This window comes from Leucoraja erinacea, chromosome 12 (genome assembly GCF_028641065.1).
Source record: "Leucoraja erinacea ecotype New England chromosome 12, Leri_hhj_1, whole genome shotgun sequence".
NCBI classification, from domain to species: Eukaryota; Metazoa; Chordata; class Chondrichthyes; order Rajiformes; family Rajidae; genus Leucoraja; species Leucoraja erinaceus.
Window position 1 is genome coordinate 22,729,409 of NC_073388.1, and position 26,164 is coordinate 22,755,572.

Below are 26,164 nucleotides of genomic sequence, written 5' to 3' on the forward strand. Positions count from 1 at the left end.
TGACTATTTTTTAATTGAACACGTTATGTTTGGTTGGTAGAGCACACAAACTGAAAAAATAGGAAACATTTACATTATTTCAAGTAAAGCAATATTTGGCCTTATTTATTCAGGAACCATTATTGTTTTACCTTTCTGCTGTGCAAAACTTTATAAATCTGTTAACCTCCCTGGCAAATCATAAAACAATTGATGACAAGTATTTGTAACAACCCCAGGGGGAAATTTCTGGACTGCATAGTTTAGTCAAACAGCTGAAGTGCTGCTTTCAGATCCCAGTGATACCGACTTTCATTAAAGCTCCTCCTGAAAGAAATGGCACAAATATGTGTCGACTTGATAAGCCTTAGACTCCTGAAGCATTTCTGCCATTTTGAGTTAGCTGCATTCTTAATGCTGAACATTATGTACGAGCCACTCGTGGATCAGCTAATACTAAATAGACACACACTTTCAAATCAATTCAACTTGATCCGATCTGGATACTTTCTAGAGAGAGCTAGATAGAGTTCTTACAGGGGATATGGGGAGAAGGCAGGAACGGGGTACTAATTGTGGATGATCATCCATGATCACATTGAATGGCTGTGCTGGCTCAAAGGGCCGAATAACCTACTCCTGCACCTATTGTCTATTGTCAGATATTGCTCCTTCAAAGGTTGCTCCTTTTTATTTGAGCTAAAGAACCAGCAGGTGAGAGTCAAGCTTTTTGACAGAGCCCAAGTAGGGTTCTATATTGAGGTTCCACATTTTGTGTATTAAAACATACATGCATACATAATATGCTATGGTCAATCACATGAATCATTCAAAAATTCTGACAGTATCCTTTTAGCATGTGGCTCCTATATTGAGTTTCATCAGGATATTAATCTTATAGTCCACTGATTAAAGTAACAGAATAGCACCTTAATCAACCCAGAACTTATTTTCATTGCAAAACGCTTCGAAGAAAAGATAACACTGCCATTTTCATTAACTTCTTTGTAATAAATGGTACTGCGTAGATGGCAGAGTGCAGCTGGAATGACAGCAAATCGGTCAGCAGAGATCTCTACGCTTGGAAGAGCTGAAACGTTGACAGCACATCGCGACTCATTGCCATTGTGACTTCAAGCGAAGCAGGACGTTCATGTGATATTTCGAAATAGCCAAAGAGCCCGTTCATACAACCGCTGAACCCAAGTGCCTGGATTTCTGTTAGGAAATAAAAAGAAGCAATAGGTTTGCTGGCTTATAAACAGCTTTCAAAATAGCATAACATTCGTCAATGCCAACAGTCAGCCCACATTACGATTTTTCCTGGAATCATAATCATTTTCTTTGCATTGTTATAGATTTGTTAAAGTGAATTCATGTAATTGTTCCAATTGATACCTTCATGTTAAGAAACCTCAATCGTTCAAATAGCCAGAGGTCACTGCAACTTTTATAATGGCATTGTGATATGGGTGGTTTTTCAAAACAATGTCGGTTAAATTAGCTCACTTACATTCATAGCAGTGTTTGTAATCTGGTGGAAGTCACAAATCAGTTATCAGTTTAGTTTATTAGTACCGAGGTCCAGTCAGCAGAAAAACAATACATGATTACAATTGAGCCACTTACAGTGTATAGATACACAAGGGAATAACGTTTAGTGCAAGATAAAGCCAGCAAAGTAGAGATTTAATTGTGTGGAGCGATTGTAGATCTAGCACACAAATAGTCGGCTGGGTTGGGCACCATCTTGGAAGCATGTTTCAAACAAAACAGAACATCCCAACAAAATCAGGGTTTTAAAAATTTCAGCCCCTTACCTCTTCCCTTTGAACTCATCCTGAATTAGATTTCCCAGGAATTCCCCAGGAAACAATGGAAATAGATACAAAGGGGACACCTGTGTTATTTCTCCAAGGTTTCTGTCGAACATCTTATAAAGTTACAGAGATCAGGAGGATCTTATTCACACCCAGTAGAGAAGACTCCATGCTGGCAGAAATAGCTTTATACTGGGCCCAATTTTAATAGAAAGCATGATATCGATTCTCTGTTGTCCATCTCCATGTTACTAGTTTACATGGAACTTGTCCCATATTGTTTGGGGTGGTGATGTTACCAGTGAAAATCTACAACCATTATTCATTGTAATAAAAGACCCAGAATTTTGAAGATTTGAAAGCAGGAAGATGTTGTTACTATGGGTTGTGAGTTATGGGTACTATCTGCCACAGCCAATGATGGTCCAATTCTATACGGCCATCATAGAGTCTGTCCTCACCTTCTCCATCATGGTCTGGTTTGGCTCAGCCACCAAGCACGACATCCGGAGGCTGCAGCGAATCGTCCGATCAGCTGAGAAGGTTATTGGCTGCAACCTTCCTGCCATTGATGAACTGTACATTGCAAGGACCAGGAAGCGAGCGGGTAAGATCATCTCTGACCCCTCTCACCCTGGCCACAAAGTCTTTGAATCACTTCCCTCTGGAAGGTGACCCCAGACTCAAAGCTGCCACAGCCAGACATAAAAACAGCTCTCTTCCACGAGTAGTAGCTCTACTCAATAACCAAAAATATGTAGCCTCCTTTTGTTCTGGTAGTATACTTAATTCACATGTTTAATCAATAATGTTTTATTATTAATGTTTTATGTGTCATTCCTAACTGTTACTGTATGTCATTGTCATTTGCGGGCGGAGCACCAAGGCAAATTCCTTGTATGTGAATACTTGGCCAATAAACGTAGTCATTCATTCATTCATTCATGGGTTGTAAGGTCCAGGAATTAGGACCCAACTAATTTTCATGACGCTTCATTTTCATCCGTCAAAGATTTTACCAGAAGTATAGTGAACTGGATTTGGTACAAAGTACAATATTGGCAGCAGAAATGTGGTCAATTAAACTGTACAAAGAGTGGAAATGGAATGCCAAACAGGGGTGTATTGTTTCTTGCGTCTGAACCAAACAAATGCATGGATGAGGATTTCAGCCACAGATACGTTGAAGCAGTAACAGACATGCAGCGTTACAAAACAAATGGGTTGGTTGCTGGATATCCCACTCAAGGCAGATCTACACAAGTAATCCTTCCTGGCATTTCCAGGAAGTGGCATGCAAGGGCTTGGCACTACTCTCTTGGATTAACAGATCAGGAAGGACACAAAGCTGTTGTTAAGTGGCAATCATAATCAACTATTCATGTAATTTCTATAAATCCTTAGCCAAAATTAACGCAGGAGATTTTTCCTGCGGAGAGGGGGGGGGGGGGGGGGGGGGGGGGGGGGGGGGGGGGGGGGGGGAGGAAGAGGAGAGATGGATGGAGTGGAGACACTTTTAAGAAGCCAGACAACATTTAATAAAGTTTAGCGGGCATTTAACATTACCGGTCGGTTTACTTACCATTTTTTTCTCAACGAGCTTTACCTTCAACTACCTTCAATTACCTACAATAGCATTACGACCTACTGTGACCTACCTCGATTAACCTACGAGTAAAAATATATTGATTTTTTCCATGGCGACCTTTTTTTATTCACGGGGCATTTTTCAGCATGTTGAAAAAAAACCATGACCTAGCTGAGGCCTCGAGTATGCGGGGACTACTCTTGAGCATGAAGGAGAGTTACAAAGACCTCCTAGTACCATGTGTTGACCATGCTGCGAGTACGAGTCAAGGGTAAACTCTTCTAAACTCGCGAATTAGGTCGCCGCAATGGGAATTGCCCTTAACACACACCAACAGGCTGAACTGTATGGAAAACTCGAGAGTCCACCAAGATTGTTAAGGACAATCCTTGGAAGAAAAAGTAGCAGACATGATGATTATTATATCTCAGGATAATAGCCTGATCTGCAGTAGAAAGGGCAAGTACAATAGAAAACTGGGCAGACATTTGAAGTTTTCATCGACATATGTTCAACACATTTTTGATACTATCGAGATGAAATTCATACCTTTAAACTTCTCCCAAAGTATATCTGTTGCAGAGGTCCTCAAAGCCTCTGTCAAACTGCTGTCAAATACTTTGAACATACTCCATCTTAAGCTGTTTATGAATGGAATTTCTTGCTGCCAGAAATTTAGCCATTAAAATTCACTATTTCATCAAAACAAAGTGGTCCCATAGTCCTTGCCAATATTTGACAATAAAATAACTTGAGTTTACTTACCGAGCACCACCACCCACGACACCACCAGAACGGCTATGTTGGAAGCAGAAAAGAGAAGCAATGGAATTGAGGGCACTGAGAAAAGCTGACAAAAGCCACTGCCTCAGCGACATCCTTTCGTGAAGCACTCGTGGTGGTGGTGCCAGATCGATAATATTCCTCTGATTTATCTTGTCACAACCGTCTCAAAACTGTGCTTACGGAACCTGCATCAGTAGCATTGTGTTCAAAGTAATCATGTTGAACTTGTGGCTTGTCGCAATTGCATTTGGTCAATTGTCATTGAAAGGGATTATCCAGAACAATGTCAATGTGGTAGAAAACTCTCGGTGCTTAGTTTACAACTTTCCACCATTGTGTGAAGTTACACTAGAACCAGTCATCGGTGTTTGCTGGCCATTTAAAGCAGCACATCTATACACAACCCAATGGAAGGCTAGAAATTTCCATGAAAAGGAGGCGTTTGTCCAGGAACCCAGGATTGCTAATTAGTATACTTAGGGTATGTGTCACTCAAACAGGTTTGCCTCTTTCCAGTCCTGGTCGAACAAAATGGTCTTCAGATCCATTCCCACTCGCACCACCACAAAACTACTTCCCGATTCAACCAGGTTATCATGGTGAGGAAAAACTGTGAAGCCTGTCACAGAAGAAGATTGATTCTACATGATGAAGAATCAGACTGTAATTAAAGATCTAGAATTTACAGGATGCAGGAACACTGTGTGTTGGGTCCACACACTCGGCACTGTTCCATAGAACAGGCTTCTTATCAGCATTGCACAAGGACTGATAAGTGTGTTCCACATTTTGCATATTTCCACATAATCATAGGATTCAGTTTGATTTGTCGACAAGGACCAAAGATATAAATACAAATTGTGCACTAATCAGACCTTTGATGGTGAAAAAATTAACTATGTAAACAAATTTCCAGGCCATAGTCCCTCATTTGCTACAACATAACTCCAGCAAATTTATGGTCCTACAGTGCCCCACGATGGAAACATAAAAACTAGGTGCAGGAGGAGGCCATTCGGCCCTTTAAGCCAGCACCGCCATTCATTGTGATCATGGCTGATCATCCACAATCCGTAACCCGTGCCTGCCTTCTCCCCATACCCCTTGATTCCGCAGGTGAATTGGCCTCCACTGCCTTCTGCAGCAGAGAATTCCACAAATTCACAACTCTTAGGGTGATAAAGGTTTTTCTCGTCTCAGTTATAAATATTCTTAGACTGTGGCCTCTGGTTCTGGACTCCCCCAACATAGGGGAAATTTTCCTGCACCGACTTACCCAGTCCTTTTATAATTTTATATGTTTCTATAACCTAGTTTAACCCCCCCCCCGTGCAGCATTAGCAAACCTGCCCGTCACAATGTTGGTACCCCTTGCATTCCTGAGATCACTACCCTGGAGTTCCTGCTTTTCAGGCTTTTGCCCAATTCCCTAAACTCGTGTTGCAGAACCTCCTTCCTCTTCCTACCTATATTGTTTGTGCCAACATGTACAACAACCTCTGGCTGTTCCCCCTCCCTCTCGAGGATGCCGTGTAGTCGCTCCAAGACATCCTGGACCCTTGGCACTAGGGAGGCAGCACACCATCCTGGAGTCTCACCTGTTTCCGCAGAATCTCCTGTCCGCACCTCTGACCATCGAGTCGACCACCACTGTGGCTCTGCCCAATGTCATTCTTCCCTGTTGAGCTTCAACACTAGGGATGAAGTCACAGCCCAGGCTGCCACTAAAATTTGACGTGTTGTGCGCCCCGACAGCTCCCAAGAAGGTGGACCTGGTTTCAGTAGGTATAGGTCTCTGGTCTCCTGTACTCCTTCAGTAGGTATAGGTATAGGTCTCCTGTACTCCTGCACATTCAGCTGAAGTGGAACTGAATCATGATTAAGTCAATGGTAGACAAAAATGCTGGAGAAACTCAGAGGGTGAGGCAGCATCTATGGAGTGAAGGAAATAGGCGATGTTTCGGGTCGAGACCCTTCATCTGAAGAAGGGTCTCAACCTGAAACGTTGCCTATTTCCTTCGCTCCATAGATGCTGCCTCACCTGCTGAGTTTCTCCAGCATTTTTGTCTACCTTCGATTTTCCAGCATCTGCAGTTCCTTCTTAAACATGATTAAACACGCTGGTCGGCTGGTTGGACGGAAGGGGAAGGAGTTGTACCCCTAATGCTATGCCTGAGGTCTCCCCACTAGGGATAAAACAAGTCACCAGTTTGTCAAGTTATTCTGATGGAGAAGGGGGTCGGTTACTGCAACTGCATTCTCATCCACTGCATTGGATGTCTGCAGCACCTTATTAATATAGTATATTTAATGTAATTATATTGCTAATATACTGATTGCCACTGCTGGAATTGGAAAATCAATAGGACTCAAAAGAGCTTTAATAGGCCAGATGGTGTTTCAATCATCATTATATGTCCTACATGGAAATGTTCTGAAAACCGTTTCTCAGTTGGAGTGTTGGCGATGGAATCGAGGATGAGAACAGGCTGTCCGTGGGGTAAAATTGCAAAGACTTTGTAAAACAGGAACTGATGGTCCGTTCCAGTTCACAGCCTGAACTAAATGCATTAAAGTCTGGCCTGGATTATTTGGAAGGGAGATAGACGGGGTAAACGCACAGAGTCTGGTTCTCTGGATACTTTCATGAGAGAGCTAGATAGGGCTCTTAAAGATAGCGGAGTCAGGGGATATGGGGAGAAGGCAGGAACGGGGTACTGATTGGGGATGATCAGCCATGATCACATTGAATGGCGGTGCTGGCTCGAAGGGCCTACTCCTGCACCTATTGTCTGTTGTCCATTGTCTATTGATTAAGTCAATGGTCAGTTTTCCTCATCAACACTTTAACCATCTGATTCTCAATTCACCTTTTTTCGTTACACTACGGCAGATGTTAATGTGCCTGTTTCCTTCAATACAATACAATCAATTCTTTAATACAATCATCCCCTCCAAGCTGGTTACCAAACTCGCAGAACTGGGTCTCTGCGCATCCCTCTGCAATTGGATCCTGGACTTCCTCATTCACAGACCACAGTCTGTTCGTATTGGTGGAAATGTGTCAGACTCGATAACAATCAGCACAGGAGCACCTCAAGGCTGCGTGGTCAGCCCCCTGCTGTACTCACTCAATACTCATGACTGCGTAGCCGGTCATAGTGAATACTCTGTTTTTTTCCCTGGGTGGAAGATTATAAAACTAGGCATAATCCTAAAAAGAGAGGGGGGAGATTTAAGACCAACCTCAAGGGCAACTTTTTCCACTCAGAAGATAATCCATATCTGGAATGAGCAGCCAGAGAAAGCTAGGAAAACGCATACAATTACGGCTTTGAAAAGACATTTGTACCGATCTATAGTTTGGAAATATTTAGAGTACTGGTTCCCGACCTCCGGCTGTAGCCCATAATTGACTGTTGCACAAGATTCTACATGCAAGGGGCAGGTGGGTAGACCAGTAAGAGCATTCAATGTCATCACAATATTCAACGCGAGTCTTTTATTTCATGCTTTAAGTTTGTTTTCAATAATCCAATTTGGTTTTTATTTAATGCATTAATTTTCTGATTAGCCAAAATAAAATGTTTTGAAAGCTCTAATCATTTTGACAGTTAGCAATTAATTTATCATGCAATCTTAAAATATGGACTGCATGTCCAAATGTTTGATCAATTTTCAGTTGCAGATGGAAAAGTTTAGGAGCCACTGATTTTGAGTGTTATGCGACAAATGCAGGCAAATAGGACTAGTCCAGTTTGCCAACTTGGTCACCTTGGGTCAAAAGACCAATTTCCATGCTGCACAGCTCCATGACTCTGTTAGCATAGGTTGATGAGGCCACATTTGGAGTGTTATGTTCAGTTTTGGCGACCCTGCTCAATGAAGGACGTTATTAAGATGGAAAGAGTGCAGAGAAGATTTATAAGAATGTTGCTAGAACTGGAGGGCCTGAGCTACAGGGAGAGGTTGGACAGGCTAGGACTATATTTCTGGGGGCGCAGGAATATTAGATCATGGGGAATAGATAAGGTGAATGCATAGAGTATTTTGCCCAGAGAAGGGGAATCAAGAAACAGCGGACACAGGGTTAAAGTGAGAGAGGAAAGATTTAATAGGAACCCGACGAACAACCTTTTCACACAGGTGGTGGATATACAAAACGAGCTCTCAGAGGAGGTAATTGAAGAAGGTATTATAATAACATTTAAAATACATTTGGATAGGTACATGGATAGGAATGGTTTAGAGGTATATGGGCTAAACACAGGCAGGTGGGATTAGCGTGAATGGGGTATATTGGTCACCATGAGCAAGTTGGGCTCAAAGGGCCTGTTTCCACATTGTATGGCTTTATGACTATAAAGCTAGGCAGTCAATGCCACATAATCCCTGCAGGGTGATTTTCATTTTGAAGCATATGTCAGGAGCAATTTATATCCAGGATCAATTCATTAGAGGTGCAAGCTGCCTCTCTCCATGACAATATTTGCAAATATGATTTAGTGGATTGCTCCTACAGTTTTGTTAAATCCTGCATTTACTTACCTAGGATTTGAGGTCACTGGCTGAACAAATCAAATAAACAAAGCAGCTCACAATTATTTTCACACCGTTTGTGTTTTTTTCGTTTTCAGTTTTAGAGATACAGCGCGGAAACAGGCCCTTCGGCCCACAGCAACAGCAACCAGCAATTCCCACACCAACACTATCCTACACACTCTAGGGACAATTTAAATTTATACCAAGCCTATTAACCCACCAACCTGCACGTCTTTGGAGTGTGGGAGGAAACCGAAGATCTCAGAACAAACTCAAGCAGGTCACAGGGCGAATGTACAAACTCCGTACAGACAAGCACCCGTAGTCGGGATCGAACCCGAGTGTCTCGCACTGTAAGGCATTAGCTCTACCTCTACGCCACTGTGCTTAGTATAAAATATTGCCCAAATCTTTTCTCTCCAAGTGGTGGGTATTAACACTCAATTACCTCACTTATTGCATCACTGCTTAATAATAATATATTGCAATGATTGCAGAACACTTTTTACAAATTCTGTCAGTTTCCTCAGTGCCATTTCACCATCAAGGGATCTGTATCTTATCTTTTCAAACTATTACCAAAAAGTCACTGCACTTGGCATGCAAATCCAATGGTTGCCTGTGTTTGGATATGCCACATTCACAATGGCATTCTGCTTGAAACTCTTATCATATAGTCATTTTGTGACTGAGGTACAGCCCATCTTTACATATTCGTTGCCACCAGGGTATGTTGTGCATATTGCAGACCGTAAATCACTGGTTTATGATCTGGTAAAGTATGTACGGTAAAAGATCTGCCGGGTAAAAACGGAGGACATTTCCTGATTTCAAACACAATTCCACTCATTCTTGAGGGAATGCAAGAAACAAACGCAAACAAAGTAATGAGAAGAATGAGGAAATGAATGTGGAATACCCTCATGATGCATGACGTAATTGGATGGGAAAATATATTTGCTGCACATGCTGTATTTGTCCTTGCCACTTTTTGAACACAACTGAAGTTCACAACAATGCATCAAAATGTTCTGCCTAATGCTACTGAACTTTTATAATTACTATCTTACCATCCAAATCCCTTCTTTGCACTGTCATCTCAATCTCTGACATCCACAAATATAGAACCCATTGAAATTTCATGTCCATCCTTCTCCTTTCATTTTGCAGTGGGTGGCTGTGTGAGTATAGGAAAAAACTAGTCATCCGAGTTCATACGTCATGCCCGCCCTGCCATTCAATAACAGGTTTTTATTTATACGTCACTTTCCTGCATAAATCCATACCCCTTACTTAATTCTCTTAATGTCTAAAAATCTATTGATCTCTGGAAACATATTCCACATTTGAACTTCCACAACAATCAAGTAGCACATTGCAAAGATTCACTACAGTCTGATTGAAGAAATAGCCAATTTCTTGTTTAGCGACTGTGAATCCTAGTTTTAGACACCCTGGCCAGAGTAAACATCAATGTTGTCAAGTTACTGAAGGATTTTGTATTTTCCAATGAATTTACCTCTCATTCTTCCAGAGATGCTGTCTGACTCGCTGATTACTCCAACAATTTGTGCCTGTTTTGCAAACCAGCATCTACAGTTCCTTGTTTCTATGAACTACAAACTCTCTTGATTGTACTTGGGACTTTGGGTTGTTGTTTTGCTTCCAATTATTCTTTTTTAATTAATCAAACTGTATTTTGTTTATTATGTTATCTACGAGTACTGTGTTTACAGGCTGTTGCAAGTAAGAATTCCACTGTTTCATTTTCGATACACATAAAGGGCCTGTCCCACTGTACGAGGTAATTCAAGAGTTCTTCCGAGTTTTCCCCTGATTCGAACTAAGAGAATGCCCGTAGGAGTTGGTGAATGTCTCGTAGCGGCTCGTACGAGTAAAAAGTAACAATTTTTTCATCACGAGTATTTTTCTACTCGTGGACATTTTTCACAGTGTTGAAAAAATGTCACGAGTTTACCGGATTTCACAAGTACCTACCGTTACTCGTACGAGCCGCTACGAGACATCCACGAACTCCTACGGACATTCTCCGAGTTCGAATCAGGGGAAAACTCAGGAGAACTCTTGAATTACCTCGTACAGTGGGACAGGCCCTTAACAATTAAGCACTCTTGACTCAGCACAAAACGTTGTCTATCCATTTCCTTCCTTAGATGCTGCCTGACCCATTGAGTTCCTCCAGTAGTTTGGTTTTAGTTCAAGATTCCAGCATCTGTCCCTTTCCCAATAATCAATCTGGTTAATCTGCTCTGCACTCCCCTGGTGGTGAGTATATCCTTCTCATGGATGGGATCCATACGAACATAATATTCCTGATGCAATCTTACATGGGCATTATACAATTAGAACGAGACATCTCTTGCACTCAAATATTCCTACAATAAAGTCTAACACACGGTGTTTATCTTTCTAATTGCTTGCTGAACCTGAATGTTAACCTTCGGTGATTTGTGTAGGACTTTCAAAGTTCTTAACATTATTCTTTTAATTTTTTTCTACCAAGATGGCATTACATTTTCTGCATTTTATTCTATGTGCCGCATCTTTGACTATCCACTTAATCTGTTCAAACCCCACAAATGTTTCTCTGCAAAAGGGCACAAAGTGCTGGAGTAACTCAGCGGGTCAAGCAGCGTCTCAGGAGAACATGGATAGGTGATGTTTCACCCTTCTTCAGAAGGTTGGGACCCTTCTTCAGAAGGTTGGGACCCTTCTTCAGACTGATTGTTAGGGGGCTGTGGGGAAAAAAAAGGTGGAAGAGTAGAGGCAGGACAAAGCATTTCAAGTAATTGGAGGACATGGGCGAGGGGGGTTTTGATAGGCAGATTAAAGTTGTTAAAGATTGGAGAATTGGAGAACTCAATGTTCATACCGTTGGGTTACAAGCTCCTAAGCGGAATAGGGGAGCTGTTTACCCATTTTGCATGAGGTAAAGGAACCGCTAGGAGGTAGTGATCATAATATGATTATTAAAACCGAGATGAGAAGAACTTTTTTCACGCAGAGAGTGGTGAATCTCTGGAACTCTCTGCCACAGAGGGTAGTTGAGGCCACTTCATTGGCTATATTTAAGAGGGAGTTAGATGTGGCCCTGTGGCTAAGGGGATCAGGGGGTATGGAGAGAAGGCAGGTACGGGATACTGAGTTGGATGATCAGCCATGATCGTATTGAATGGCGGTGCAGGCTCGAAGGGCCGAATGGCCTACTCCTGCACCTAATTTCTATGTTTCTATGTTTCTATGTTTCTATGATTAGTTTTAATCTGCAATTTGAGAAGGAGATGGTGAAATCGGAAGTGTCAGTGATGCAGTTGAACAAAGGGGACTATGAAGGCACGAGAGAGGAGCTGGTCAAGGTAGACTGGAAAGGGATCCTAGCAGGAATGACGGTGGAACAGCAATGGCAGGAATTTCTGGGCATAATCCGGAAGACGCAGGATCATTTCATTCCAAAAGGAAGGAAGATTCTAATGGGAGTAAGAGGCAATTGTGGCTGACAAGAGAAGTTAGGGATAGAATAAAATTAAAATAAAAGATGTATAACACTCCAAAGAGTAGCCAGAAGCCAGAGGATTGGGAAACTTTCATAGGACAACAGAAGGAAAACAAAACGGGCAATAAGGGCTGAAAAGATGAAGTACGAGGGGAAGTTGGCCAGGAATATAAAGAAGGACAATAAAACCTTCTTTAAATATGTTAAGGGAAAAAGAATAGCAAAGTCAAATGTGGGTCCCTTGAAGGCAGAAACTACTATGGGGAACAAGGAAAAGGCAGAAGAGTTGAACAGGTACTTTGGATCTGTCTTCACTAAGGAAGACACAATCTCCCATAAGTACTGGAGGACAGAGGATCTAAGGGGGTAGAGGAACTGTAAGAAATTTTCATTAGGCAAGAAATTGTATTGGGTAGGCTAATGGAACTGAAGGATGATAAATCCCCTGGGCCTGATGGTCTGCATCCCATGGTCCTCAGGGAAGTGGCTCTAGAAATAGTGGACGCATTGGTGATCATTTTCCAATGTTCAATAGATTCAGGATCAGTTCCTGTGGATTGGAGGATAGCTAATGTTATCCCACTTTTCAAGAAAGGAGCGAGAGAGAAAATGGGGAATTACAGACATTAGCCTGACTTCGGTGGTGGGAAAGATGCTGGAGTCAATTATTAAAGAGGTAATAATGGGGCTTTTGGATAGCAGTAAAAGTCAGCATGGATTTATGAAAGGAAAATCATGCTTGACTAATCATCTGGAATTTTTTGAGGATGTGACAAGTAAAATGGATGAAGGGGTGCCAGTGGATGTAGTGTATCTAGACTTTCAGAAAGCCTTTGATAAGGTCCCGCACGAGAAACTGATGACTAAAATTAAAGCACATGGTATTGGGGGTAGGGTGTTGACATGGATAGAAAGTTGGTTGGCAGACCGGAAGCAAAGAGTAGGAGAGAACGTGTCCTTTTCAGAATGGCAGGCAGTGGCGAGTGGAGTGCCGCAAGACTCGGTGTTGTGGCCACAACTGTTTACCATATATATTAATGATTTGGAAGAGGGAATTAGCAGCAACACTAGCAAGTTTGCAGATGACACAAAGCTGGGTGGCAGCGTGAACTGTGAAGAGGATGTTAGGAGGTTGCAGGGTGACCTGGTCAGGTTGAGTGAGTGGGCAGATTTGTGGCAGATGCAGTATAATATAGATAAATGTGAGGCTATCCACTTTGGTGGCAAAAACAAGGGGGACAGATTATTATCTCAATGGGGTTAGGTTAGGTAAGGGGGAGGTACACCGGTCACTGAAAGTTGGCATGCAGGTACAGCTGGTAGTGAAGAAAGCTAATGGAATGTTGGCCTCAATAACAAAAGGATTTCAGTATAGGAGTAAAGAGGTTCTTCTGCAGTTGTGTAGGGTTCTGGTAAGATCACATCTGGAGTATTGTGTACAGTTTTGGTCCCCTAATTTGAGGAAGGACATCCTTGTGATTGAGGCAGTGCAGCGTAGGTTCACAAAATTGATCCCTGGGATGGCGGGACTGTCATATGAGGAAAGATTGAAAATACTAGGCTTGTATTCACTGGAGTTTGGAAGGATGAGGGGTGGGGGGATCTAATAGAAACATATAAAATTATAAAAGGACTGGACAGGCTAGATACAGTAAAAATGTTCCCAATGTTGGGCGAGTCCAGAACCAGGGGCCACAGTCTTAGAATAAAGGGGAGGCCATTTAGAACTGAGATGAGAAAAAACTTTTTCACCCAGAGGGTTATGAAATTGTGGAATTCCCTGCCACAGAGGGCAGTGGAGGCCATATCACTGGATGGATTTAAGAGAGAGTTAGATAGAGCTCTAGGGGCTGGTGGAATCAAGGGATATGGGGAGAAGGCAGGCACGGGTTATTGATTGGAGACGATCAGCCATGATCACAAAAGGGCCGAATGACCTCCTCCTGCACCTCTATATTACTAAAAGTCTGATCTTGACCACTTCCTGTTGTTCTGTATATTGATTTTAGAAAATACACTGCCACTTACGGCTGTGATTTTTGGCCATCTTACTCAGAGTCCCCCTCCGCTGCGCAGGACAAGAGGATTTTTCCCATCGATGAAAAATAAAAGAGTTATTAGTGTTTAAAGAATGTTGAGATTCTCTCTCCTATCAGACACGCCACGAAGGCCACGCCCCTTGTGGTGGAAGGGGAGGGACTAAATCCCAGAAGTGTGGGCGTGGCTCAGTTTCTGCAAGATGGAGGTCACGACTCGCTGTCTTTAGTGGCCTTGCACCCTGCTTGAAATGGTATGAAACTGCACTTGAATTTAGTGGCCTTGCACCCTGCTTGAAATGGAATTTCAAGGAATAGCCGCGAGTCAACTGCCAGCCCACCAGCCGTGAGTGAGTGGGCTGCAGCACAACAGGCTTGAGTGACTAAGCCGCCAGCCCAAGAATCCATTCGGCCCACAATGTCCATACTAGCTCTCTGGAAACCAGTCCCTTCAGCCCACAACACCCATATTAGTGCTCCAGAAAGCCCCCCCCCCCCACCACCGGCCACCAATATTGGAATTGGTGAAGAGGTGGAATATTGCGTTGGGGGACCAGCCGTCCCATGTGATGCTGGGACACAACGGGTCCCACTTAGTCTAGTATTTTCTATGTTTTTATATTTCTACGTCTCACACTGGCAATGGAGGAGGCCCAGAACAGAGAGGCCTTGGAAAGCAAGGCCCAGAACAGAGAGGTCAGTATGGGAATGGAAAGTCCCTCTGCATCCCTTCTCATAGATATTGCCACATAGCTTCATATCATTAGTAAACGTGTTATATTAGTTTGATCCCTCATCAAAATCATTTGTGTAAATATCAATATCAAATTTTGAACGCTTCTTCTTTCAATCAAATGGAAATGCTACTTCCAATAAACTACTGATCACCATATATGTCGTCTGACTTGGTCTCTATTCCCACTTTATGTCATTTTTCTTCATTTAAGGTGATCGGAGAGTGTGATGGTAAATTTTGATTGGTGCTTTGAAACCTAAATAAACCTTGTTTTTTTTTTTAAATAACGTATTTTCCAAACTAAAGATTATTTTCAGGGGATCCTCATTCATGCCCAGGTGTACACCGCTGATTTTATATATTCAACCTTTGCGTTAATACTCAAGATTTCATGTATATTTATTAATTCCATATCCAATACAACTAAGGAAATATTTTGTGTAATCTGAAGAAGGGTCTCAACCTGAAACATCACCCATACCTTCTCTCTAGAAAATGGACAGTGGAAGGTTCTGGTGGAGGGCCTATGTCTAGGTATGTTACAAAACCTACCTGAATCGTCATTGGGAATCTGCCCACAGCCATGTCGGCGATTTTGGCGCTGTTTGGAGGGGGCGGGTTTAAAACGCGATTTTTACTAGGCTGTACTAATCGCAGATGTTCAGCCTAGTAAATCATTAACGAAAAATCGCTGCAAGACCCGGTCGCAAAAGGTATTATTAGTTTTATAGGCCTCGATAATATAGTTATAATAGTTTTAAAATTACTGTCTCATTCCGCAACCTCTCGCAGCCCCAGGGTTTTATAAAGCAAACAATTAAAGGTATGTACCTTATTTTTACATTAAATGGGGCATATATATAACCCTGTATATCAAGTTATCTATAGCGAGTAGTTCATTTTGGGCTTTTTATATCCCGCAGTATTTTTCTCGGCATTTGAGGGCACTAATCCAGCGCGATGTCAACGTTCTAAACCAGCGCGTTCACATGCACCCACTAGAAAGCCGATTTAAATGGGCATTTATTTACAGCAATTGAACACTAAATTCCTTCCATTTGGCCTATAAATTAATGTAAATTAGATATAAAAATCATGTTATATTGTGAATTATTTGTGAATAATCTTTGGACACTTAGGCTATTTAAAAATGTTAATCTTTCCTTAAGAAATGGGCTTTTGACTATCCAGGATCACAGCTTTTTTGTAATGTCCATTGAAAATCAATAGGGAACAAGATGCTAATTTCCGAGTATGAAAATGGCCATAACTTTTTTAATACTTGAGATATGAAAGTGAATTTGGTGTCAAATTAAACTTATTGTTATGCTTTATCTGATGGGATAAATTGCAGACTTGATTTTTAAAATCTCAAAATTTTGTAACATTGCTACTATGTCTGGACTGAAAGAGTAAAGCAGTGATCGCCAGCGGGATTCAATTCCTTTGAATCTTCAGGTTATCTTTAAATTCTTTAAATATCATTTTAACTATCTGCTTAGTTTGGATGTCAACTGAGATGATAGGTCCAGCCCACGTAGACTCATTTGGTGCAGTTGGTAAGCTGAGCAACTTTAGTGTGCCTTGTCACAGTCTAACATTAACATATAAAGAGCCTGCCAAAATGTATTTTCTTCCTTATTAGCTCCAAATATCTCCAGCAGCCTTTCAGTGCACCAAATTCTACATCTCCCAATCTTACAATATGCAATCGTTTAAAACCCATCCCAGTGCCATTTAAATATTCTTCTTAGTCTTATCGTATCTTCTACAACATTCAACATTGAGTCATCCACACTGATCCACACGGCCTTTCACCCAGATTTCACAATACAGGTTTATGATGTTTCACTCATGTTGGAGGTGACTACATTTAAAAACAAAGACAATTTCAAATAAAGATACCATATAAACCATATAACCATATAACAATTACAGCACGGAAACAGGCCATCTCGGCCCTACAAGTCCGTGCCGAACAACTTTTTTTTCCCTTAGTCCCACCTGCCTGCACTCATACCATAACCCTCCATTCCCTTCTCATCCATATGCCTATCCAATTTATTTTTAAATGATACCAACGAACCTGCCTCCACCACTTCCACTGGAAGCTCATTCCACACCGCTACCACTCTCTGAGTAAAGAAGTTCCCCCTCATGTTACCCCTAAACTTCTGTCCCTTAATTCTGAAGTCATGTCCTCTTGTTTGAATCTTCCCTATTCTCAAAGGGAAAAGCTTGTCCACATCAACTCTGTCTATCCCTCTCATCATTTTAAAGACCTCTATCAAGTCCCCCCTTAACCTTCTGCACTCCAGAGAATAAAGACCTAACTTATTCAACCTATCTCTGTAACTTAGTTGTTGAAACCCAGGCAACATTCTAGTAAATCTCCTCTGTACTCTCTCTATTTTGTTGAGATCCTTCCTATAATTGGGCGACCAAAATTGTACACCATACTCCAGATTTGGTCTCACCAATGCCTTGTACAATTTTAACATTACATTCCAGCTTCTATACTCAATGCTCTGATTTATAAAGGCTAGCAACAGGCTGGTCCTCACAAACCCGGATACACTGTACAAAAGGATGGATCTGAGATTATGTTTACAGCCATAGAAAGATAAACATGTGTCTTTTTATGAAACTCCAATCATAGCCAGTACCAATTTTCTGCAGCCAGTCATGAATGGGTTAAAGCAGAAATCCAATGTTCATGATCTGGACAATTAGGCAATAAACTGCTGAAGATAACAGTGAAAATCCCTGATTGTATACCATGTGCCATTATAAAATGAATCTTATCGTATGTACTGTTCTGTTGGTTAGCAACATATGAGAGATGGGGGTGAATTAAGCCAGACTGCTGCACATCAACCACAGTGTTGTTCATTATGATACTATTATTGCTGTTGATCAATCAGGGAAAATATGCTCACTGACTCATTTGAAAGCTGCCTCATGCAGTCCATTTTACTTTGGCTGTAGTGTTATGCACGCAACGGGCTGGTCCTCACAATCCCGGATTTTTCAGTTGCTTCAGCTGCTTTGTGGTTCCATCTGCTTTAAGGATACAAGATGTGTTAGCAAGTAGTCCAATTTCTTCTGCTGAATCTGCATTCTCATTTTGTTGAACTATGGATGTTAATTGGTTTGGTGGCATTGTAACTGTGCTTTCTCTGCTCATCATCGCTTCCAATGCTCTGGCGATAGTGGTGTTGGCCCTGATGATTTCGAAGAACAGATCTGCCAGCTTGTATTTCATCTTGAATCTGGCAGTTGCAGACATACTCGTGGGATTCACCTGCTTTGGAACAGCGGCCATAGTGCTCAGCAGACAGAGCTTTACTACCACCACGACTTTGTGCATATTGCGGATTTCATTTGTAATCTCACCGTCTGCTGCCTCTATCTTGACGATGGTCTCTGTGGCTTTTGACCGTTTTCTAGCCATAAAGGTACCTTTACGGTACTGCCAACTAATGACAGGCAAAATGGTGGCTTTGATCATTGCAGGACTCTGGAGCATCGCACTTTTAATTGGATTTCTTCCAGTAATCATTCAGCAACTAAAGCCCGATAAATATAACTATATCTGCAAACTGTTCTCAGTTATCAATCCTAACTACGTTATAGTTGTATTTTGTGCTTGCTTTGTTCCTGCCTCATTAATCTTTGTCTACTTCTACAGTGTAATCCTGAAAATAGCATATTCACACACACGGCAAATCCTGGAGAGCGAACGGATCAGCTCTTCCATCAGCCCAGCTACCCCATCACGCTGCCACATCCGAGACGTAAAGGCAGTGAGGACCATAGGGATTCTTGTTGGATGTTTTATGGTTACCTGGGCTCCATTCTTCATTGCAAGTACCGTCCAAGCCTGTTGCATTAAATGCCAACTATATACATTAATTGAAGACTACCTATGGCTTCTTTGCCTGTGCAATTCTCTGATGAATCCGCTGATTTATTGCTACTGGCAAAGGGATGTGAGAATGCAACTTTGTCAGATGTTCTGCTGTGTAAATTTCAGAATCTCCCACATTCTTAACTTCAGCTATCAGCAGGAAGCTGGTGACGTCCAGAGTCCTGGATCGGAGATGGGGGATGAAGATCAATTACGTACAGCAATTGGGAACGTCAGTTATCCAATGACAACAAATATATCCAAAGGTATGTGAAAGTACGTTTCAGATTCAAAAAAAGTAAATGGAAGCTGTTAAGTGTTGTTTTACTGAAGTAGATTGCCTCTGAAGTAAAATAAACGTTATATTATGTAACATCATTAACCAAAGTAGCACTTGTTCACACAATTAAAGAATAAAATAAATATATTACAATTATGCCAGACATATTGTATCTCTTTGCCTGACCAAGTGCACACAAGCCATGCTACCCAATGGCCATTGACTTACAGTATAAGAAATTGTAGCTCAACCTGGAGGACGTACTTGAGCAGCACTGGAGCTTAAATTCGTGTCTTCAATAGAATTGTGTCAGTACAAACAGCACCACAGTGCATCGTACACTTGCCAGCTGAAAAAGAGCCCTCAAAGCGCGTTGGAGTCTGAGGCAAAACTTTAGCAATTAGGAGGCCTGAGAAGGCTTTTAAAGAGAAGGAAGAAGGAGGAAGTGGAAAAGTTGGAAAAAGTATTGAGCTCAGTGCCAAGAGTGACGTAAAGAAATGGAGGACAGAGTCCAAGTGCAAAGTTTGTTGGGTGGAGATTTCAAAAATAGATCATGGATAAGTAACGGATAGATAACTGATAGGTATGACAATAAGGAACATGATTTTAAGTGTTATCCTTTGTGAACAAAGGACTATATTTACTAATGATTGGGGAGGTGGGCAAGAAGGGGGCTGAACATGGCACAAAATTGTCTTGTCATTCATTAGTGTATTAAGAAGTTATATTATAACTTACTTTATATACACATTGCAGAGCTACAAATTCCAGCATAACAGAAATCATTTAGAAAAACTTTCACTTTATTTTTATCTTGATTTACCCACATGCCCACCCATGGCTGCCAACTTTCAATGTAAGAAATTGTAAATGAACCTGGAGGACAAACTCAACTATGGCATTATATCAGCACAAACAGCAGTAAGTCCACACCGACTGGTTCAAAGGCAATAATAATAATAATAATAATAACTTTATTTATAGAGCACTTTAAAACAACCACTGTTGCCACAAAGTGCTGTACATGACTAATCATGGACAAAAAATGATTACATGACAATAAAAACATTAAAAGAGAGAGTAAAAACAATAACATTAAAAACATTAAAAGCACTAAAACAGGAGCAAAGTCTCAAGCAGGGTCAAAAGCCAAGGAATATAAATGTGTTTTAATACTGGTTTTGAAGATGGACAGTGAGGGGGCCTGTCTGATGTGCAGCGGCGTCGGCAACGGCATAGCGCCGGAGCAGCAACAGAGAAGGCTCTATCCCCTCTGAGCTTCCGCAACAGCAAAAGTCCTTCATTAATCTATCAACCAAATAGCTTCATTGCACAATTTATCACTAAAGCAATCTTAATCCAATCCTATCAGTTATTCCCTTTGATGTATCTATCTTTCTCCCACCTCCAAACTAGCTTGTCCCTCCCCCCCCAATTCTGATAGTCTTCAACCTGAAGCATTAACTTTGTTTCTCTTTCCACAGATGCTGCTTCACCTGTTTTTAAACCTACTTAAGATTTTGTATTCAAAATTTGTGGATAGGTGATGCTAAGGCTGAGATTGGTATACGTTGCAGAATGGAGTACATAATCTATACATGGTGCAGAATTGTAATTCTTGAAACATTTTCCAATATTAAGAGTATTGCCCAAGTGTAGGCAAACGTTTTACTTTTGTAGTTAAAACACAGACAGGTGATGAATTTACATAGATGTAAGCTTGGTTAATAAATGCTGAACTATTCTTCAGATGAGATTGGTCTGATTCACATTGGCCATTTGGGTGAATGGTAGACCAGAGAATTGTTCAGGCCATAGCTGCTGCCTGACCTGCTGAGTTACCCCAGCTTTTTGTGTCTATTTTGGTTTAAACCAGCATCTGCAGTTCCTTCCTACACATAATATTCTGGCCTATTGTTTAGTGCGTGAAGAAGACAGAATACAACATATTTTGATTGGATTACAGGATGTTCATAAAAGGTTTTTAATGCAGATCATTTCATAATGAAAAAACAAACAGATGCTGATATTTGTCTTACTGCTGGTAAAAAGGGACTAACAATGATTTTGATCCATCTTTAACAATGATTTTCATGAAAATGGGTTGGTTTGCCACTCATAATCATTAACAAGCATCCTATTTCCAGCCAATTTTAAGCTTTTAAACACGATGCTGCAAAATTATACCTCTGTGTTCCTTCACTGTAAACATTGCCAAGTTAGCTCCAAAGTCCTACAATCGGACCGATTTACTTCTCCCATTTATCTCTGGGATGGGGAAAGAACTTGAATATAATGGCATCTATTATTCTTCAACTCTAGATACATGAAAAAGAACATGGTCCAGCAATCAGTCAAGGACTCAGTTGTATGTAGACAACTGGACGCAAGGATGGTGAGGATCATGTGGATTCAAGCATTCCCTGCAGGACAAGACTGGCATACATGTCGTGCATCATAAGGATAAAACTGTAGTTCCAGGCCTCCAATACCATGGACTCTATGATCACAGGATATATCTATAATATTTCATATAGAATGATTTTTACGTTATGTACAGGTGAACACACAGGAGCAAATAAAAGACGATGTACTGGATGTGACCATTAAAGCAATCACTCAGTTAATAAGACATACTTTTTTTATTGCTAGCATCTTTGGAAACAAGCACGATAAAAAAGTAAGATTACAGCTCTCAAAACCTATTTTTGTGTCGTACGTGTCCATATGTTTCCAATTTAAAAAATAAAGCTTTTTCACATATTTTGAAGTGTTTGCACCCATTTCCCCTTGAAAACTGGAGTTATTACTCACCCCGGACCAATTGCCACTTACTTGTTGTATTTGATTGACAAATGCGGTGTGCTGACTGAATGAGCGAAGGGTCTGGAGCTGTAGCTGGATGACTTATGATGGATCGGGAGAACGAAGATGGCATTGATAGGAGACAGTAAAGTAGCCACATGCAAGATATAGGAAGAAAGTAGATAGGTGACCACCAGGAAAGGGAGTAGGCAGAGAGTGCAGGAACCTTGTGGCTATTTTGGATTCTACCAGTGGGGATAACCATACAGAAGAGAGGAGCAACAGGCCTGGGCTTTGAGGCACAGCAGGAGGGTGGCACGGTGATGCAGCGGGAGAGTTGCTGCCTTACAGCACAGTGACCCTGGTTCGATCCTGACTATGGATACTTGGCTGTGGAGAGTTTGTACGTTCTCCCAGTGACCTGCATGGGTTTTTTCCGGGACCTCCAGCTTTCTCCCATTTTCCAAAGACTAACAGGATTGTAGGTTAATTGACTTGGTATAATCACAAATAGTCACTAGTGTGTAGAGGTTAGCATTAGTGTGTGGGGGACGCTGGTCAGCATGGACAGTGAGCTGAAGGGCCTGTTTCCATGTTGTATCTCTAAACTAAACCAAAGGGTGAACTCGGTCAATGCTATAGTGATAGGACACTCATTAGTTATAGGGGCAGACAGGAGATTCGGGGCCAGTGGATGTAGTGTACCTGGCCTTTCAGAAAGCATTTGATAAGGTCCCACATAGGAGATTATTGGGCAAAATTAGGGCACATGGTTATTGGGGGTAGAGTGCTGACATGGATAGAAAATTGGTTGGCAGACAGGAAACAATAGTAGGGATTAACGGGTCCCTTTCAGAATGGCAGGCAGTGACTAGTGGGGTACCGCAAGGATCGGTGCTGGGATCGCAGCTATTTACAATATACATCACTGATTTAGATGAAGGGATTCAAAGTAACATTAGCAAATTTGCAGATAACACAAAGCTGGGTGGCAGTGCGAACTTTGAGGAAGATGGTATGAGAATGCAGGGTGACTTGGACAGGTTGGATGAGTGGGCAGATGCATGGCAGATGCAGTTTAATGTAGATAAATGTGAGGTTATCCACTTTGGTAGCAAAAACAGGAAAGCAGATTATCTAAATGGTGTCAAGTTGGGAAAAGGGGAAGTACAACGGGATCTGGGGGTCTTTGTTACAGCCAATGACAGTAAGCATGCAGGTACAGCAGGCAGTGAAGAAAGTGAATGGCATGTTGACCTTTATAACAAGAGGAGTTGAGTATAGGCGCAAAGAGGTCCTTCTGTAGCTGTACAGGGCCCTAGTGAGACCACACCTGGAGTATTGTGTGCAGTTTTGGTCCCCTAATTTGAGGAAGAACATTCTTGCTATTGAGGGAGTGCAGCGTAGGTTTAAAATGTTAATTCCCGAGATGGCGAGACTGTCATATGCTGAGAGAATGGAGCGGCTGGGCTTATATACTCTGGAATTTAGAAGGTTGAGAGGAGATCTTATTGAAACATATAAGATTATTAAGGGTTTGGACACGTTAGAGGCAGGAAACATGTTCCCGATGTTGGGGAGTCCTGAACCGGGGCCACAGTTTAAGAATAAGCGGTAAGCCATTTAGAACAGAGATGAGGAAACACTTCTTAAACACAGAGAGTTGTGAGTCTGTTGAATTCTCTGCCTCAGAGGGTGGTGGACGCCAGTTCTCTGGATACTTTCAAGAGAGAGCTGGATAGGGCTCTTAAAGATAGCGGAGTCAGGGGATATGGGGAGAAGGCAGGAACGGGGTACTGATTGGGGATGATCAGCCATGATCACATTGAATTGCGGTGCTGGTTCAAAGGGCCGAATGGCCTACTCCTGCACCTATTGTTTATTGACCTGTACGAGAGGGATAGGTTGCACTTGAACTGGAGGAAGGACAATTTCCTAGCAAGCAGTTTTGACAGAGGGTTTAAACTAAATTGGCAGGGATCCAATGCAGAAGTGAGGAAGGTGGGAGGCTGGAAGTCAGTGATAGCACATTCCGTAGACAGGAAAGGCAGGAGCAAGAAAAGACAGTTGGATTAAATTGAACTTAATTCAATGCTGGAGGTCAGACAGGTAAAGCGGATGAATTTGGGGCATATTGTCATTATTGATACTTAGCTAATGGGAGGACAGGACTGGCAGCTTAATGTTCCAGGGTACAAGTGCTGCAGGTAAGATAGAGGTGGTCCATCATCGCTCCCGACAGCATATTCCAGGCACCCACCTGTGTGAAAAAGAACTTGCCCCACCCATCCCCAAACATTGCATCACTCACCTTCTAGCTATGCCCTCTAGTCATTGACAACGGCACCTGGGAAAAAGGTTCTGACTGTCCATCTTATTTATACCTCCCATAATTTTAGATCAAGGTAAACCGAGCCTCTAACAATGTTCCAGAGAAAACAATTCAAATCTGCCCAACCTCTCCTTAACAGCTAATACCGTATAATTGAGGAAGCTGTCAGGTAAACCTTTTCTACACCCTCTACAAAGCCTCACATTCTCCCTGCAATGGGGCTGCTGTAACCACTTTCAGCCATGATAAATGACAAGTAATTGCTTCAATTGAATTTGTGCACAAATACTATACTCTAAATAATGTAACATAGAGCCTTTATTATTTTTGGCTGGCAGTAAAAGATATTAAGTTATCACTATAGAAAATATTTTTAGTTTGCAAACCCTGCAGGCAAAATAACCTTCATTCAGTCTAAAACTGTTTAGTCCCTGAACTCTTTTTTCCCCCATTGACACAATTGCCTTTATAAAACAATTTTCTTACAATACAACATTTCTGAGGAATACAACTATCGTCTTACAGCAGAATTATTTATAATTAACTCCCCTTCCCATACTGACCTTTCTGTCCAGAGCCTTCTCCATTGCCAGAATGAGGCCACACATGAGGTATAGCATGGGCCGCGGAACCGGGGGGCATAGCCCCCCACCCCCCACTTTTTTGGCTAGACATGTTTCAATGTCTCCGGTTTTGGAGGAGGCGCTGCTGTGCTCTGAGCAACCTGGTCGTGGGTGTTGGAGAGCTGGAGCGGAGGGAGCGATGGAAGCAGAAGCAGCGGCGTGTGTAGATGCGGACGGGGAGCCGGGGCTGGCGAGTGTTTGCCGGGCTGCGAGCACTCCGGCCATGGAGCAGCCTCAGTGCAGGAGTCCCGGGCCATCGGAGGTGTCGGAAGCGTTGCGCCGCTGCCGTGGGAGTCTCTGCGCCGAATTCGCCCAGGTGACTGGCATGGCCCAGGCTGCGGCTCGGTGCATCCTGGAGGACAACCAGTGGCTGCTGGAAGTAGGTACCAAGCACCGGGTAGAAGCGGTGGAAGATAGTGGCCTTCAAATGGGGATGGTTGGAGAAAGCATCTTGCTTACCTGCTAGATTTTCACTTACTGTAACTGCAGGAAAAATGTTCCCGATGTTGGGGGAGTCCAAAACCAGTGGTCACAGTTTAAGAATGCTGGGTAGGCCATTTAGGACTAAGATGAGGACAAACTTTCTTCACCCGGAGTTGTGAATCTGGAGTTATCTGCCACCGAAGGCAATGGAGGCCAATTCACTGGATATTTTCAAGAGAGAGTTACATTTAGCTCTTGGGGCTAGTGAATATGGGGAAAAAACCTTAAAATCCGTCCTCTGGTCCTCGATTCACCTACTCTGGGCAAGAGACTTTTTAAAAAGTAACATTTCCACAAAACATATAACCCCTTTATTAATGTCATGGTTTGATGTTTCTAAATTAAAATCAAAATTAAATATACGTCGAAAGGAGAACACATACTTTCAAAATACTCTGATTTTTCCCCGCTATATCCCCCCCCCCCACTTTTTGAGGTGGGGGATGGCCTGTATTATTATCCTCCTGTTTTTGGAGGTCGAGCAATAACAAAAAAAATAACCTGCTCTTATCTCTTATGTAGGCCCGACATTATCTTAAAAATACTTCAAACAAAAAACATTGAAACCATACTTCTACAATGCACTAAAACATGATTTTAATACATTGTAGCGGCGCCTGCTAGCGCACGCAGATATCGAACCCGACGTTCGGAAGCCGCGGTCACGTGACTCAGGACGGGCTACTTGTTTCGCACGGTTTTTCACTTGAGCGCGTTTGTTCAGCGCTGA

At 42.1% G+C, this 26,164-nt stretch overlaps 1 protein-coding gene and 1 long non-coding RNA gene across 2 annotated transcripts; one reads left to right on the top strand and one right to left on the bottom strand.

The window, feature by feature from the left end:
• Positions 1 to 1,104: 1,104 nt before the first annotated feature.
• Positions 1,105 to 25,154, bottom strand: LOC129702169 (uncharacterized). Its single transcript, XR_008724340.1, has 2 exons — positions 24,892 to 25,154; positions 1,105 to 1,197 (listed from the first exon to the last, which is right to left on the bottom strand). It is a non-coding gene; the product is annotated as an uncharacterized LOC129702169 (long non-coding RNA).
• On the top strand, positions 16,652 to 19,857 carry LOC129702168 (glucose-dependent insulinotropic receptor). Its single transcript, XM_055643785.1, has one exon. It carries the CDS (start codon positions 18,139 to 18,141, stop codon positions 19,183 to 19,185), a length of 1,047 nt encoding a protein of 348 aa, XP_055499760.1. The 5' UTR covers positions 16,652 to 18,138; the 3' UTR covers positions 19,186 to 19,857.
• Positions 25,155 to 26,164: the final 1,010 nt, after the last annotated feature.